This window comes from Notolepis coatsorum (assembly GCF_963971535.1).
Source record: "Notolepis coatsorum genome assembly, chromosome: 17".
Taxonomy (NCBI): domain Eukaryota; kingdom Metazoa; phylum Chordata; class Actinopteri; order Aulopiformes; family Paralepididae; genus Notolepis; species Notolepis coatsorum.
Genome location: NC_140181.1, coordinates 85,021,415 through 85,036,228, shown reverse-complemented (window position 1 = coordinate 85,036,228; position 14,814 = coordinate 85,021,415). Strand labels below are relative to the sequence as shown.

The 14,814-nt window shown below is 44.1% G+C and overlaps 1 protein-coding gene across 1 annotated transcript in view; it reads right to left on the bottom strand.

The window, feature by feature from the left end:
- Nucleotides 1-14,814, bottom strand: part of LOC311243652 (dedicator of cytokinesis protein 3-like) — a gene marked incomplete at both ends in the record, with an annotated part of 140,568 nt that overhangs the window by 35,474 nt on the left and 90,280 nt on the right. The window contains 12 exons of the mRNA XM_084332960.1: nucleotides 4,187-4,335; nucleotides 4,492-4,585; nucleotides 4,801-4,861; nucleotides 6,155-6,250; nucleotides 6,361-6,387; nucleotides 6,976-7,061; nucleotides 8,746-8,894; nucleotides 9,203-9,261; nucleotides 11,285-11,385; nucleotides 12,022-12,097; nucleotides 13,638-13,732; nucleotides 14,453-14,551. Of these exons, the coding sequence (XP_084189086.1) occupies nucleotides 4,187-4,335; nucleotides 4,492-4,585; nucleotides 4,801-4,861; nucleotides 6,155-6,250; nucleotides 6,361-6,387; nucleotides 6,976-7,061; nucleotides 8,746-8,894; nucleotides 9,203-9,261; nucleotides 11,285-11,385; nucleotides 12,022-12,097; nucleotides 13,638-13,732; nucleotides 14,453-14,551 (1,092 nt within the window). The remainder of the gene's footprint in view (nucleotides 1-4,186; nucleotides 4,336-4,491; nucleotides 4,586-4,800; nucleotides 4,862-6,154; nucleotides 6,251-6,360; nucleotides 6,388-6,975; nucleotides 7,062-8,745; nucleotides 8,895-9,202; nucleotides 9,262-11,284; nucleotides 11,386-12,021; nucleotides 12,098-13,637; nucleotides 13,733-14,452; nucleotides 14,552-14,814) is intronic.

Sequence of the window (14,814 nt, the reverse complement as noted above, 5' to 3'; positions counted from 1 at the left end):
CAGAGGGGAGCTCGCGGCGGCGCGCGAGGAGCCGGAACCACCCCGCGCTGGGCCTTGGCCGATAGCAGCAAGCTAACGTTTCCTAGTGATCACAGCAGGCTAGCGCCGCAGCTAACAGCTGACTGGCTAACAGTAGGCCCAACCTAGGTAGGCCATGCAGTGATCACAGCAGGCTAACGCCGCAGCTAACAGCTGACTGGCTAACCGTAAGCTAAGCAGCTATCACCTGAACTTGTACACAATGATATAACACTCACCCAGACAGGCCGCCGTTCTGAAACCCTCCTCACTTTTTAAGAGAAAAGAGAAACAAGATGTTAACACAGTTTTACAACGGTGATTTTACCAACACCCGACGGAGCCAGCACAATACCCAACTGGCCTGTGTAGCTGACTTTGAACACAGATCATCCGCTAAAGAACATCTATGCCCATATCTCCTCGTGAGGGAATACTCTCATTTGGCTATGAAAGATGGGGCCTTAACACAGTGACAGAGAGATATCCACTCGTCCAGAAAACACAGGGATCACCAGTGTTAATGGTCGTGGCCCACTAGTCAAACTATAATGGGCTTCAGATCAAGGTCTTCCGCTGCTGCCCAAGAGGCTGAACCAAAAGACCTTAAACTGGGGCCGGTGTTCGTAAACATTGTCAGTTAGCCCCCATAGCACTAACAGACAAGTGGAGCCGCAAGCAAACAGTACTCTCCCAACCTGAAACCCACCGCTTCTCACAACAGCGGCGCGTCCTACAGTTCAGCTGTGTCCTGAAAGGTTTCACCCCAACCAACACAGCAAGGAACTGCAGTTGAGAGGCATGCAGCGGCGTGCTCCCAATACGAAAACCGGTGGAGGATTTTTAGAATGATCACCATCTTCCAGACACTCCAGTGACGAAGATAATATCGCCGTATTTTCTCGAAAATAGTGAGAGAGAAAATAAAGATATGATGTCAACGTATCTCCTTGTTCTTCCTTTCCTCGTAAACATTGCTTTTCCAGCTAATATTTTTCTTCACGTCAAGTGGGCATATAGCAACACGTTGCTTGTGATGAAATTTGAGAAGGAGATGAGTGTGTGGCACCACCCCTGCTTATATAGGTAAGCGGATGGGGGTGTGGCCAGATGAATGCTGGCATTTAAAGGTACATTTTGAAATGTATTCAGTGTATATATGCTGAAGCGAGATATATGCATGAGACGCTGAGCGTGAGCTAGTGTGATACAGAACCTATCGTTATCCTTACTTCACCTGTGCAGTCGACACAGAAAAATTCCACCTAGTCTTTGACAACTGCTGGGACGACATCCAGAGTTGTCATATCAGGCGACACCGGCTCAATTCCCGCTCCTCCTGGGCAGCGTGTCGAGGCACTTAACCCTTTCACTACCACACTACAGAAGGTTAACCTTTCACTACCACACTACAGACGGTTAACCACACGATGGTTAACCGTCTGTAGTGTGGTAGTGAAAGGGTTAACCTTCTATAGTGTGGTTGTGAAAGGGTTAACCCTTTGTCGTGTGGCAGTGAAAGGGTTAACCTTCTGTATTGTCACAGTGAAAGGGTTAACCATTTGGTAGTGTGGTAGTGAAAGGGTTAACACATCGGTGAATGGGTGAATGTGAGGCATAAATTGTAAAGCGTTTTGGATAAAAGCACTATAAAAATGGGTCAACATAAATAAACACATGGGTCTCACAGTCCCTCCACTCTGCAGTAAAATGTATCAGGTCACAATTTTGTCCTACGCCAATGACAAAAAGCAATTATTAACACTTTAATCGCCGGAGACGCCGAAACTCGTCATTCCCCGCCATGCTCATTCTGCCGAAGACGCCGTAACACGTCTTTGATATCAATATTTCAAAAATCTGTGATCGAAATCATATTTCTCCCCCGGGGACCTGAGATATACTGCTGAGCTCCACTCAACTCTCTAACGGTTCAAGAGCGCCATCTGGTGGCCGATCGGCAGATCGCCCAAAAGGAAGTGATCTGTGGATGAAGTGGTGCTCACCCATATTTCGTCCGGGCACTCGCTATCGTTAGAGGGACTCCATCTTGACACAGTGAACACCGATCGGTGCAAATAACTCGATAAACAACATGATTTGGACGTATATACTATTATACAACCTGGAAATGGATCGGGTATTTATACATCCCATAATAGGAATATCTCTGCTCCACGCTCATCGCCCAACGGCCCGAGGAAGCTACGGTAAGATTCAGCGTTTTTTTTTAACATGTTCCATATAAACTGCTCTGATGATCATATCACCCACACTAGATGAATGATATAACGTTGCCCACGGAATTATAAACGACCCCCCGCCCATCCGGTCAACATCAGATGATAAGTAGTAACTCCTAGAAGCACATCCAGTTGAAATTTTTTATCTCGCACAGATTCCTACCAAACTGTATTTCATCATCAATATAATGCATTTAGGGCTATAAATCAAGTTCTGGAGAAAGCTGCAGAAAACGATAAAAACATACTTATACTTTAGACCGTATTTTAGTATGAATATGTGAATGAAAAAGTATAACGTTGCTACACCCTGAACAATAGATATAGGACATTGAATGGGCCATAATAATGTCAATTTAGCAATACAATTTAAAAAGTTATAGCCCTGCAAAGAAGGGGAACTTCTCCATAAACAAATAGAGCTGGCGAGGGATGGTAAATTATGAATTTAACCATGGCGATCAAAGTGTTAAGTACAATTTCTCACAGAATAATTTCTGAAATTGAGAATGTCAATTGAAAATAATAGTTTCAGTTTTCAATTCTCATTACCATGCATATTTTACTAGTTTGTTTTCATACCTAAGCAGATGTATATCAATACCAACAACATTCTTTCTGATTATAGACCAAAAATGAACAGCATGTAAAAGATAACTGTGAGAAGATACTGGTGAAAATGTCTATTTTAAAGTTGTGCGTTCCTTAATTTTGAATACATTTTCAGATTCTGACATTTAATTTCAGTAAACATAGTTTCAGTATGTTTTTAGACAGTTTACTAGTTTTAAGTTTAGTATTAATTTATCATAAATGGTTCGCTTTGGTTTCTATTCAGCATGTATTACATATTTCATCAGTCATGTCAGTGGGATATAAACAGAGCTTGTTTTGTCTTGAGAGAGAATCATTGTTGGATGAGTCCAGACAACCTTTTTTTTTATCCACTTTTTCTCCTTATTTTTCAATTTTTCTCCCATCCCAATTTCGTGTGTTTCCAATTCTCCCCTCCCCTGTCTTGAACGTTGCTCGACTATGCCCCCCACTGGTCGGTTGTAGGGAGGATAGAAGCCTTGCATCACGTGTCCCCTCCGGTACACGAGGAGGCAGCCTGTCGCATCTTTTCACCTGCCAGCGCGGACTCTCAATGGCAAGGTGTAACGCATGGGAGGCTCACACTACCCCCGCTACTTCCTGTCTCTGCTGTGCAGGCGTCCCCCAACCGACCTGTAGGAGTCGCTGTCCACAACGTCCAAATCTCCACCCATCGACTTCCACCCGCTGGCTCTGCCAATTGAGCCGAAGGCAATGCTGACACCCGGATTCGAGACCGGAGTCTCTTGCATTGGTGACAAGCGCAATCTCCGCTGCACCACCCAGCCGCCACTAAGTCCAGACAACCTTGATAATGTAACTGATGTTCATTAAGGAGATTCTCTCTCCACATTCACTAAGGCAATCAATAAAACTGGCAGACAAATATTATAGTGTCTCTTTATTTTAAGTTCATTGTGCACTTTGTATTTATATTTATATTTAACAATTTATTTAATGACATTTCTTATAGCTTCTAAAGCCTTTTCACACTGCGATAACAAGAACTCCTCTGCTTTACTTTCACTGCAGCGATAAGTTGTTGATGCGAGTCTGAAATAAAAAGAAATGTCACATCCAAACATTTAGACCTTGACCTTCTATTTGGTCTCAGATCGACAGTGAAAGCACTGGAGATGGTCATAGAGTTGTAAATATTTTCCTATTTCTTGATCAAGAAAACAGGGAGGGGCTTGAGATAGGACAATGGAAGCAACAGTTGTGATTGTAGGATCAAGAGAATAGGGCGGGGCTTTATGAGACAATGAAAGCAACAGTTGTGATTGGAGGATCAATAAAACAGGGCGGGGCTTGATGTCCATTATACTTGCCTTCCCCTTGTTAAAGTAGTGGAGAACCTTGCGGCTGAGGTTCTCCTTGCGTTGCCACTCGCTCTGAGACGGGTAGTGGAGGAACTCTCTCAGGGGTCGATCCTCCCACTGCAGGAGCTCCCAGTACAGCAGCAGGGTGAACGCTGCCTCTGATTGGTCAGAGCAAAAGGGGGAGGGCAACAGGCAAAAGAGATCTAATTCTTGCTTTTGTTACTGTTGGTGTTGAGCGGTTTGATCGAAAACATACCTGATGATGTAAAAACCATAATGAAATGCCAGTCTTGCGGGGCTTCAGTTTGGTTTACCTGTGAAGTCCTCTGCTTGGAGATGCAGGTCACACAGCTTGTGAATGTAACGGATGTACATGTCCTCTTTGTTGATCTCCGACTTGTAGAAGTTCTAGGAATTAAGGTACAGATGAGTGATATGCTTCTTATTTTTTCACAACTCAACTCCACATGTAGTAGCATACACAGTACACAGTATATGTAGTAGCATACACAGTACGCCACACTGATGTAATGAAAGAAGGGATGTTTGCCATAAATTATGTAAAGAAGGGATATTTGCTATAAACTCAAGCTTCAGTGAAAGGTCACAGATGAAAGCCTCACCATGAGGTTAACGGAGCCACCGATCTTCTTGTTCTCCATTTCATCACCTTTCATGCAGTCCCTAGGAACACAGACGATAGTTAGGTCCTGGTACTGTATGGTGTATTACTCAGCAATTAACAATATATTACAAGTGTATGTTGGTGTGATAATTAAGACTATATCTATAGGCAGTGCTTCTCATGTGGTGTGCCTTGAAGTCAGGTCAGGTGTGCTTTGAGGTCAGGTCAGGTGTGTCTTGAAGTCAGGTCAGGTGTGTCTTGAAGTCAGGTCAGGTGTGCTTTGAGGTCAGGTCAGGTCAGGTGTGTCTTGAAGTCAGGTCAGGTGTGCTTTGAGGTCAGGTCAGGTGTGTCTTGAAGTCAGGTCAGGTGTGTCTTGAAGTCAGGTCAGGTGTGCTTTGAGGTCAGGTCAGGTGTGTCTTGAAGTCAGGTCAGGTGTGTCTTGAAGTCAGGTCAGGTGTGCCTTGAAGTCAGGTCAGGTCAGGTGTGCTTTGAGGTCAGGTCAGGTCAGGTCAGGCCAGGTGTGCTTTGAGGTCAGGTCAGGTCAGGTGTGCTTTGAAGTCAGGTCAGGTCAGGTGTGCTTTGAGGTCAGGTCAGGTCAGGTGTGCTTTGAGGTCAGGTCAGGTGTGCTTTGAGGTCAGGTCAGGTCAGGTCAGGTCAGGTGTGCTTTGAAGTCAGGTCAGGTGTGCTTTGAGGTCAGGTCAGGTCAGGTCAGGTCAGGTCAGGTGTGCTTTAAAGTCAGGTCAGGTCAGGTGTGTCTTGAAGTCAGGTCAGGTGTGTCTTGAAGTCAGGTCAGGTGTGCCTTGAAGTCAGGTCAGGTCAGGTGTGCTTTGAGGTCAGGTCAGGTCAGGTCAGGCCAGGTGTGCTTTGAGGTCAGGTCAGGTCAGGTGTGCTTTGAAGTCAGGTCAGGTCAGGTGTGCTTTGAGGTCAGGTCAGGTCAGGTGTGCTTTGAAGTCAGGTCAGGTCAGGTGTGCTTTGAGGTCAGGTCAGGTCAGGTCAGGTCAGGTGTGCTTTGAAGTCAGGTCAGGTCAGGTGTGTCTTGAAGTCAGGTCAGGTGTGTCTTGAAGTCAGGTCAGGTGTGCCTTGAAGTCAGGTCAGGTCAGGTGTGCTTTGAGGTCAGGTCAGGTCAGGTCAGGCCAGGTGTGCTTTGAGGTCAGGTCAGGTCAGGTGTGCTTTGAAGTCAGGTCAGGTCAGGTGTGCCTTGAAGTCAGGTCAGGTGTGCTTTGAGGTCAGGTCAGGTGTGCTTTGAAGTCAGGTCAGGTGTGCTTTGAGGTCAGGTCAGGTGTGCTTTGAAGTCAGGTCAGGTGTGCTTTGAGGTCAGGTCAGGTCAGGTGTGCTTTGAGGAAAAGGCACACCTGTAATCGAGCAGTCGCTCCATGAGCCTCGTGACCGACGTGACAAACGATATCCCCGTCTCCCGCCACGTCTCCTGCTCGATCTTCTCCAGCAGACTGTGGAGGGACAGAGAGACGCTTTTACCACAGGATGTAAATAACACTGCGAGCAGAGTAAGACGTCAACAGATATCTATCAGAACGGTCGGCAAGGAGTGATGCCTCACCTCGGGTACGGGCCAAACAGCTGGGTCCTGTGGTGAGAGAGACAAATAAGAATTACTAGGGTTTAGGGCTGACCTCCACTAGTCGAATAGTCGACTAATCGATCGAAAGGAGTCAACTGCCAACCTCTTAGTCGAATGCAAAAGAAAATGTAAGTATATTTTATAAAAGAAAAATATTTATCATTCTTTCCAAAAGCAAAGAGGCCTACAAGCGTGGCTAACGCTAATGGCGCGCATACCAGCGAGGCTAACTGCCTAATAAAACGGGCACAGAGGCACTGAAAGAGGATTTCACCCATCTAATGAACACACTAGAGTAGACAAATATCAAGATGTATCCAACCAATTGCATGATTTCACAGAGGATAAGAAGCCTTCAGTCGACTCCTTCAGACATAAAGCACCCCCCACAGCCCAAATGGAATGATCCAAAAAAAAAAAATGACCAGTCGACTATGGGCAAATTTTGGCCAATCAAAATCGACTATACAAATCCTTAGTCGGGGACTGACCTACTAGGGTTATTCATTGTTAGCTACAGAGGGATAACTCAACAGCAGAACGGTTGTATGTTGTGTCTTGACTGGAAGGCTGAAGAAAGACTTAATTGCTCACAACAGGCTGAAGAGTTCTCTGTGATTGTCGTCCCCTTTCCCATCAGACACCATGCTGTCCAGCTTATCCATCAGCTCTGCTTCCACCTACAGACACAACACACACACACACACACACACACACACACACACACACACACACACACACACACACACACACACACACACACACACACACACACACACACACACACACACACACACACACACACACACACACACACACACACACACACACACGGTTAGCAAAAGCATGTGACTGCCACAATGTGTTACATTGTCACAAGGAAAGACGAAATTACCTACCTGGGTTCCATCCTAGAGGCAAATCTTTCCTGTGACAAAATGGCATCCAATGTAATAAAAAAAAGTCAACCAACGAACTAGATTCTTGTACCGGATCTCCTCTCTGGTAAACAAGAATACCCTGAAGACTCTGGCAGGAGCACTCATTCAAGGGTACTACGACTATGCGTGCACCTCATGGTACCAAAGCACCTCAAAGGCGCTTAAAAGAAGATTACAAACATCACAAAACAAACTGGTCAGACTACTACTTGACCTTACCCCCAGAACCCACCTCACCCCTGCCCACTTTGACAACCTAGAATGGCTTAGAGTAGACGACAGAGTACAGCAACTTGCAATGGGCCTGGTCTACAAGATACACTATACGACTAAGGTACCCATGTACATGTCAAAATACTTCCCAAAGGTCAGTGAATACCACAACCACTACACCAGAGGAAGCTCAACAGATCATGTTAAACCCAGATTCGGCTCAAACAAGGGACTAAACACGTTTCGCAATTATGCCACATCAATGTGGAACGCCCTACCCAAAGCTGTAAAGGAATGTGAATCCCTACCCACATTCAAAACTGCTCTTAAAGAGCACCTACGGGAGGCTGCAATTCGAAACTGGCCACCGTAAATGCCCAAAACCCCCACCACCTCCTAATAGACAGTCTCCTCCCCACCGCATGTATATATTCCCTCCCCGCCGTATGTATATTTCTTTCCCACCCACCCACCCCCTCCTAATGTACAGTCCCATCCCCATCATATGTATATACTCTGTCAGGATCTAGGGGTAACAGTACTGTATATTTGAATACCGTTTATGTCACAAATGTATCAGTACTAAATACCTATATGTCATGTATGTTGTGTATGTCATAAATGTCTATATGAATTGAAAATGGGGGACCCTGATGGAAACAAGACAAACGACTTTCTCAGGTCTGCATCACCTTAACAATTGTGTGTATTGAGCCGTACTGTATTGTACCCATTCTGCAATCTGTTAAATAAAGTTTTCATTCATTCATCCATTTATTCATTCATTCATTCAACACACCCTTCCTGGACTAATATATTTGCCCATATACTCAAAACTGTGAGCATCTGAACATGACACTGTTCATATTCTTTGCACAATACTGCACAATTGCACATCGATGTAAGTTATATATTCTATTCCCCTGTATTTATATTCTGATTCAGTTTATATATTCCATTTTATTTTATTCTACTTTAATAAAAAAAAAAAATTTACTCCTACTTGTTTTTTTACAGTAAGTGTTGATATTATGATGTTGATGCACAAAATTACCAAGACAAATTCCTTGTATGTGCAAGCTTACTTGGCAATGAAGACTTTTCTGATTCTGATTCTGACTGTAACAAGCCGTATCCCATTTTGTCCAAAGATTGGATGATGACTAGATCTGTGGTGGAATAGATTCTACAGGTGCTGGACATTACTGACCTGTTTGAAGTTGCCGTTTTTCCTCTGTTCCCAGTCCATCATGTCATGGAAGATGGGAATCATGATATTCCGAACCTCGATCTGAGGCACCAGGGTTACTCCTAGAAACGGACCCATCATTCCTGGGATGAAGTGAGGCTTATTCTCCCCTGGATCACATGGACAGACAATCCATTATTGAATTATTGATGTTGTAAACAAGTGCTAATTATAGGTGTGTGTGTGTGTGTGTGTGTGTGTATGTGTGTGTGTGTGTGTGTGTGTGTGTGTGTGTGTGTGTGTGTGTGTGTGTGTGTGTGTGTGCGTGCGTGCGTGCGTGTGTGAGTGAGACAAATGAAATAAACTAAAAAACTAAAACTACTTTGAAAATGAAGTAAAACTAAACTGAATGAAACCAAATACAAATAAAAACTAAAAATTAACACATTGTCACATGTGTGAAGGAGAATGACCTCACCCAGTTTCTGCCACATGCTGAAGAGCTCATAGGACATCATCACTCTCATGTCACCATGCCTGCAACGAGGAGAGACATTAATTGGCCCTTGTTAAAGGCCTCTGCATGCTACAGAAACTTCAAAGCAACTGCAACACAACATCGACAAAGCAACGGTGTTGCAGACACTCTGCCTTTATGATTCTGCAACATCGACGCGCAAAGTTAGTTTAACTAAAGTTAGTTTAGGTTCGTGTTAACGTTAGATAATTTACAAAATAAACGTATTTCCGGTGCTTTTAGACGTCGCTCTTTTATTTTGAAATCCCCCGACCGGAAGTGTTATAGTGTCTGTTGCTAGCAGCTTAACTTCTGTCGCCCGTTTCTGTGCTTTTCGAGCTAACGTAACGTCATTAGTTTCCAATGGAGAGGAGAGAAAGACCTCGGCTCACATGCAGCTCAAACTACCTGTTGGAATAAATTAATTGATTGATGTTTAACTTGTCCCTGTGTGTGTCCAGTCATTTCGACTAGCAAACGTTGTATTTAACGTTACCTCAGGATACCATTGTATTTAGTTGGTTAGCTATGTAGCTAATGTGGATAGCATTTTTAATAGCACCAATGCTAGCTGGCTGGCTACAGCTTTATTTACTAAATTATGAAGGCTTTTTAATCGTCAAGGTAAGAGAGGATTTGTCATGATCAACTGAAGGCGTATGCTATGGAACAATATGTGCTTGGGTTTTCAGAAAAAGGCCAGCTATGTGACGCTAATTATTTAGCATCAACGCTGGCTGGCTACAACAATGGAGGATGGTATTCTCTGCGGGACCAATATTATTCTATGACAGCCCCGCCCCCATTCGCTAACCAACCAATCACTGCTACGCAATATCAACGCAACGGTTGTTTAGATTAGATTTTGGAGACAGGTACGCAACATCCTCGCAACACAGTCTACAAGACCCTCTTCAACAACCGCGTTGAAATCGCGCTGATGTTGTGTTGAAGTTGCTTTGAAGTTGCTGTAGCATGTAGAGGCCTTTTACACACACTGTTTTTGTGCTCGTTTTTATACGTTTTTGAATACGTTTGCTGTCCCTATGATAGAAATGCCATTTTTGCAGAGCTGTCCCAAATAGCTGCAGCTACCATGTGTTGTCAAGTTATTGTTATAAGGACCCCAGTCCAAGCTACAACAGTCTGCATTCCCTTAACAATTGTTTGTATTGAGCCGTATTGTATTGTACCCATTATGCAATATGTTAAATAAAGTTTACATCCATTCATTCTGCTAGCATTACCGATTGCATGAGCACTGCAGCTGGCTAACGTGAGCTAGCGTTAGCTATCAGACCCTGTTAGCTCAAGCTCCTCTTTCAATCTTAACAAGCATTAAACAAAATGGCCCAGTCATCTATTCACCTTTGTTTAATACACACAGCGTTGTCTCTAATGTTATCTAGCTACTGATAGCTCCCGATATCATCAGTTTGGTGCTGGCTGGTTAACGTGAGCTAGCGTTAGCTTCTAGCCACAATGCTATACTGTTATACTGGCATATTCCATTCACGTTAGCATGTAGCTAACAATGTAGCTAAGAACATCGCCGATCCTTTTTGAGACTAAACTATCCGCTCTTGGTGGTCACTTGTGTTGATGTTAGTTTTGTTTCATCAACAAATGAGAGGCAGAACACACAGTGAATGTATCCGTTTTGTTTATTGTACTTTTATTACACTTTGCTGAAAAATAAGTGCTGCATTGGGTAAATAGGCATTTAAAGATGGCGGCGCCTTGTTGACATTTTCTTTGCAGGAAGTGTATTGGCACATTCAAGTTCTGATTGGTTGAAAATTGCCTTCATGTTCGCCACCTACTGCCACCTACTGCTTTGGCAGTGTACTACATCACTGTGCTCAGGTTGCAAAACGTATGTCTCACTCGGCTACCGCTACGTTGCGACCTGGAAAAGCGAAACTCATCTGAAAACGAAACAAAGGTGTAACCGAGGAGTAGCCATGATGAAAACCCCCACAGTCTCCCTGACCTCAGTGGGACGAGAAGGTGCTAGAACAATTAATAAAAGCATCTACTCACTTGTCGAGGATCTTCTTCCTCTTGCCCTGGCCGATGGGCTCCAGCTGCAGACTAGGCTGGTTGATATACAGCACGGTCAGGCTGAAGAAGGAGTTCCACACCTGCCAAACGTAAGAGTTTCAAGTTCAAGTTTGGTTATTATTTGTCACAACAAAATACAGAATACTTTATGATGAAATGCTTGTTTCTGTATGAGCCCCTGGGAGTGTGCTACATACAGTAAAAAAAAAAAAAGTAAGTAAAAAAGTAATTAAGAAGTAAGTAAAAAGTAAGTAAAGGAATGTTCAGTTAATATACATATATACAATAATACAATACAGAGTAAAATGAGTAACAGTGAGGTACAATGCAGAAATGAGATTAGGTGCTAAACTTAGGGTAGGGTGCAAATGAGGTATGAATGTAGCAAATCTCTTTAATAATAGATAAATATAAAGTGTGTTAAAGTGAGTAAAGTGAGTGGTAAGGTGAGTGTTTGTTTAAAGTGGGTGTGTACATGTGGATGTGTGTGCAGTGAGTGTAGATGATGGGTTGTTACATAGTGTCATTGTCATTGAGTCATTGAGCCACAAATGGGTCAATTCAGGGCATAACAGTAGTCCCTGAACTCCCCACAAAAAAACCACAATAATCAAGGAAAAGCATAACATTTTTGATATATAGTGTATGTGTACAGTATATCGATATAACTGCGGAGAAAGGGGCTCCTTCGTACAGTGGGTCATGCAGACACCCACCTTGAAATCAAAATCTGCCTCAGAGAAATTCTTGTGCAACGCCGGAGACAGAAACTGGGTCGTCACCACGATGATGCTGCGGGAAAAACAAGAGCAAACGCCTTCAGCTTCCAGAGCAAGAAGAGACACCCCACTACACACAGACCTCAACGTCTTCAGCTTCCAGAGCAAGAAGAGACACCCCACTACACACAGACCTCAGCGTCTTCAGCTTCCAGAGCAAGAAGAGACACCCCACTACACACAGACCTCAGCGTCTTCAGCTTCCAGAGCAGGAAGAGACACCCCACTACACACAGACCTCAGCGTCTTCAGCTTACAGAGCAAGAAGAGACACCCCACTACACACAGACCTCAGCGTCTTCAGCTTCCAGAGCAGGAAGAGACACCCCACTACACACAGACCTCAGCGTCTTCAGCTTACAGAGCAAGAAGAGACACCCCACTACACACAGACCTCAGCGTCTTCAGCTTCCAGAGCAAGAAGAGACACCCCACTACACACAGACCTCAGCGTCTTCAGCTTCCAGAGCAAGAAGAGACACCCCACTACACACAGACCTCAGCGTCTTCAGCTTCCAGAGCAAGAAGAGACACCCCACTACACACAGACCTCAGCGTCTTCAGCTTCCAGAGCAAGAAGAGACACCCCACTACACACAGACCTCAACGTCTTCAGCTTCCAGAGCAAGAAGAGACACCCCACTACACACAGACCTCAGCGTCTTCAGCTTCCAGAGCAAGAAGAGACACCCCACTACACACAGACCTCAGCGTCTTCAGCTTCCAGAGCAAGAAGAGACACCCCACTACACACAGACCTCAACACCTTCACCTTCCAGAGCAAGAAGAGACACCCCACTACACACAGACCTCAGCGTCTTCAGCTTCCAGAGCAAGAAGAGACACCCCACTACACACAGACCTCAACGTCTTCAGCTTCCAGAGCAAGAAGAGACACCCCACTACACACAGACCTCAGCGTCTTCAGCTTCCAGAGCAAGAAGAGACACCCCACTACACACAGACCTCAACACCTTCACCTTCCAGAGCAAGTTCCTTTGTAGTAGAAATACCCAGATAAATTAGTACTCTGGTTCCATCCTTGATCCATTGACCTCTAAAGGTTATGCTAAAGTGGTAAGTGGTCCAGTTATGCTGCTGCTCTGATTAAAGGTTATGTTAAAGTGGTAAGTGGTCCAGTTATGCTGCTCTGATTAAAGGTTATGTTAAAGTGGTAAGTGGTCCAGTTATGCTGCTCTGATTAAAGGTTATGTTAAAGTGGTAAGTGGTCCAGTTATGCTGCTCTGATTAAAGGTTATGTTAAAGTGGTAAGTGGTCCAGTTATGCTGCTCTGATTACATCCTCTTGAAGTTGACAGGCTTCAAATGTGAAAGTATATAATCGTCATACATTTTTGCCATGTTTTCTATGCAAAATCTTTTTCTTCAAAGTAAATAGTAACTGATGGGTTCAGATAAGGAGTAGAAGTATAAAGTTCCCTAAAATTAAAATACTTGTAAAGTACACGTAGCTTAAAATTGTACTTGAGTAAAAATACTTATCCCCTTATCATCATCTTTGTGACAGAGGCAGCGGGACAGAAACAGACTCACTGACTGGTCAGAAGTCTCATCACACTCCAGTCTCGCGGGAAGATGGTCAACTTCATGAGGTTCCGGAACACACAGAAGATCTTCAGCAGGAACTCCTGCAGAGGAACGGTTCATGATCATTCCCATTCCCTACATGAGATATCCCAACGTGCAAAAACATGACACCCTTTCCTTACGAAATGATTGTTGGCATGGATTAACTTGTCGAAGCAGTTTTCTTATCATTCTTGAACTATGGTGATGTAATTTATAGGCATGCTGTGGCCGGCCAAGCCGGAAGCAACGCTGACAGCTGGATTCGATACCAGTGTCTCTTGCTTTCGTGACGAGCGCCTTGTCCGCTGCGCCACCCAGCCGCCCCCAAAGTTGTACATGTTTTAATAGATTTTCTATCCTTTCTTTTGTCCACCCTTGTCTTGTTGTCTTAATGTCTTATTGTTATGTTATGCTGTGTGATTTTATATGCTTTATTTATGCTTATTTCTGTATGTACCCTCGACGTGACTGTAAATGAGTGAAACCTCAGTTGCCTTTCAAGTTTAAATAAAGGTTTGAAATTAAATTAAATTAAACGTATTGACTATCTTAAGAGACCCTTGCTTATGTGCAGTTACAAGTTTGTCGTTTGCACTTACTAAATATAGAAACAAATATCCAAAATGGAGAGCAGCTTTCTGAGACGAAAACCCTTCATATTCACAGACTGTGCATGTGGCCTGCATTTCAGACAATGACACAAACACCACTCTTGGACATCCTATGAATCAAACAGTGAGAGAAAGGGGAAAAGATCACAGCTACTGCTGGTATCACACCTTGAGCTCTTCCTTGCTGTGGAAGTTGTTGAGCAGGTGATGGAAGTGGTTCTCTGTCATCTGTCTCAGCAGTGAGAGAAGACAGGACACATACTCCCCCTGCGCCAGAAAAAATCACACACGCACGCACGCACGCACAAACACGCACGTACGAACACACACACACACACACACACACACACACACACACACACACACACACACACACACACACACACACACACACACACACACACACACACACACACACACACACACACACACACACACACACACACACACACACACACACACACACACACACACACACACAGTGGTCAAATCAAAACAGTACCTGGATAGTAAATGTCTAGATAAAGATG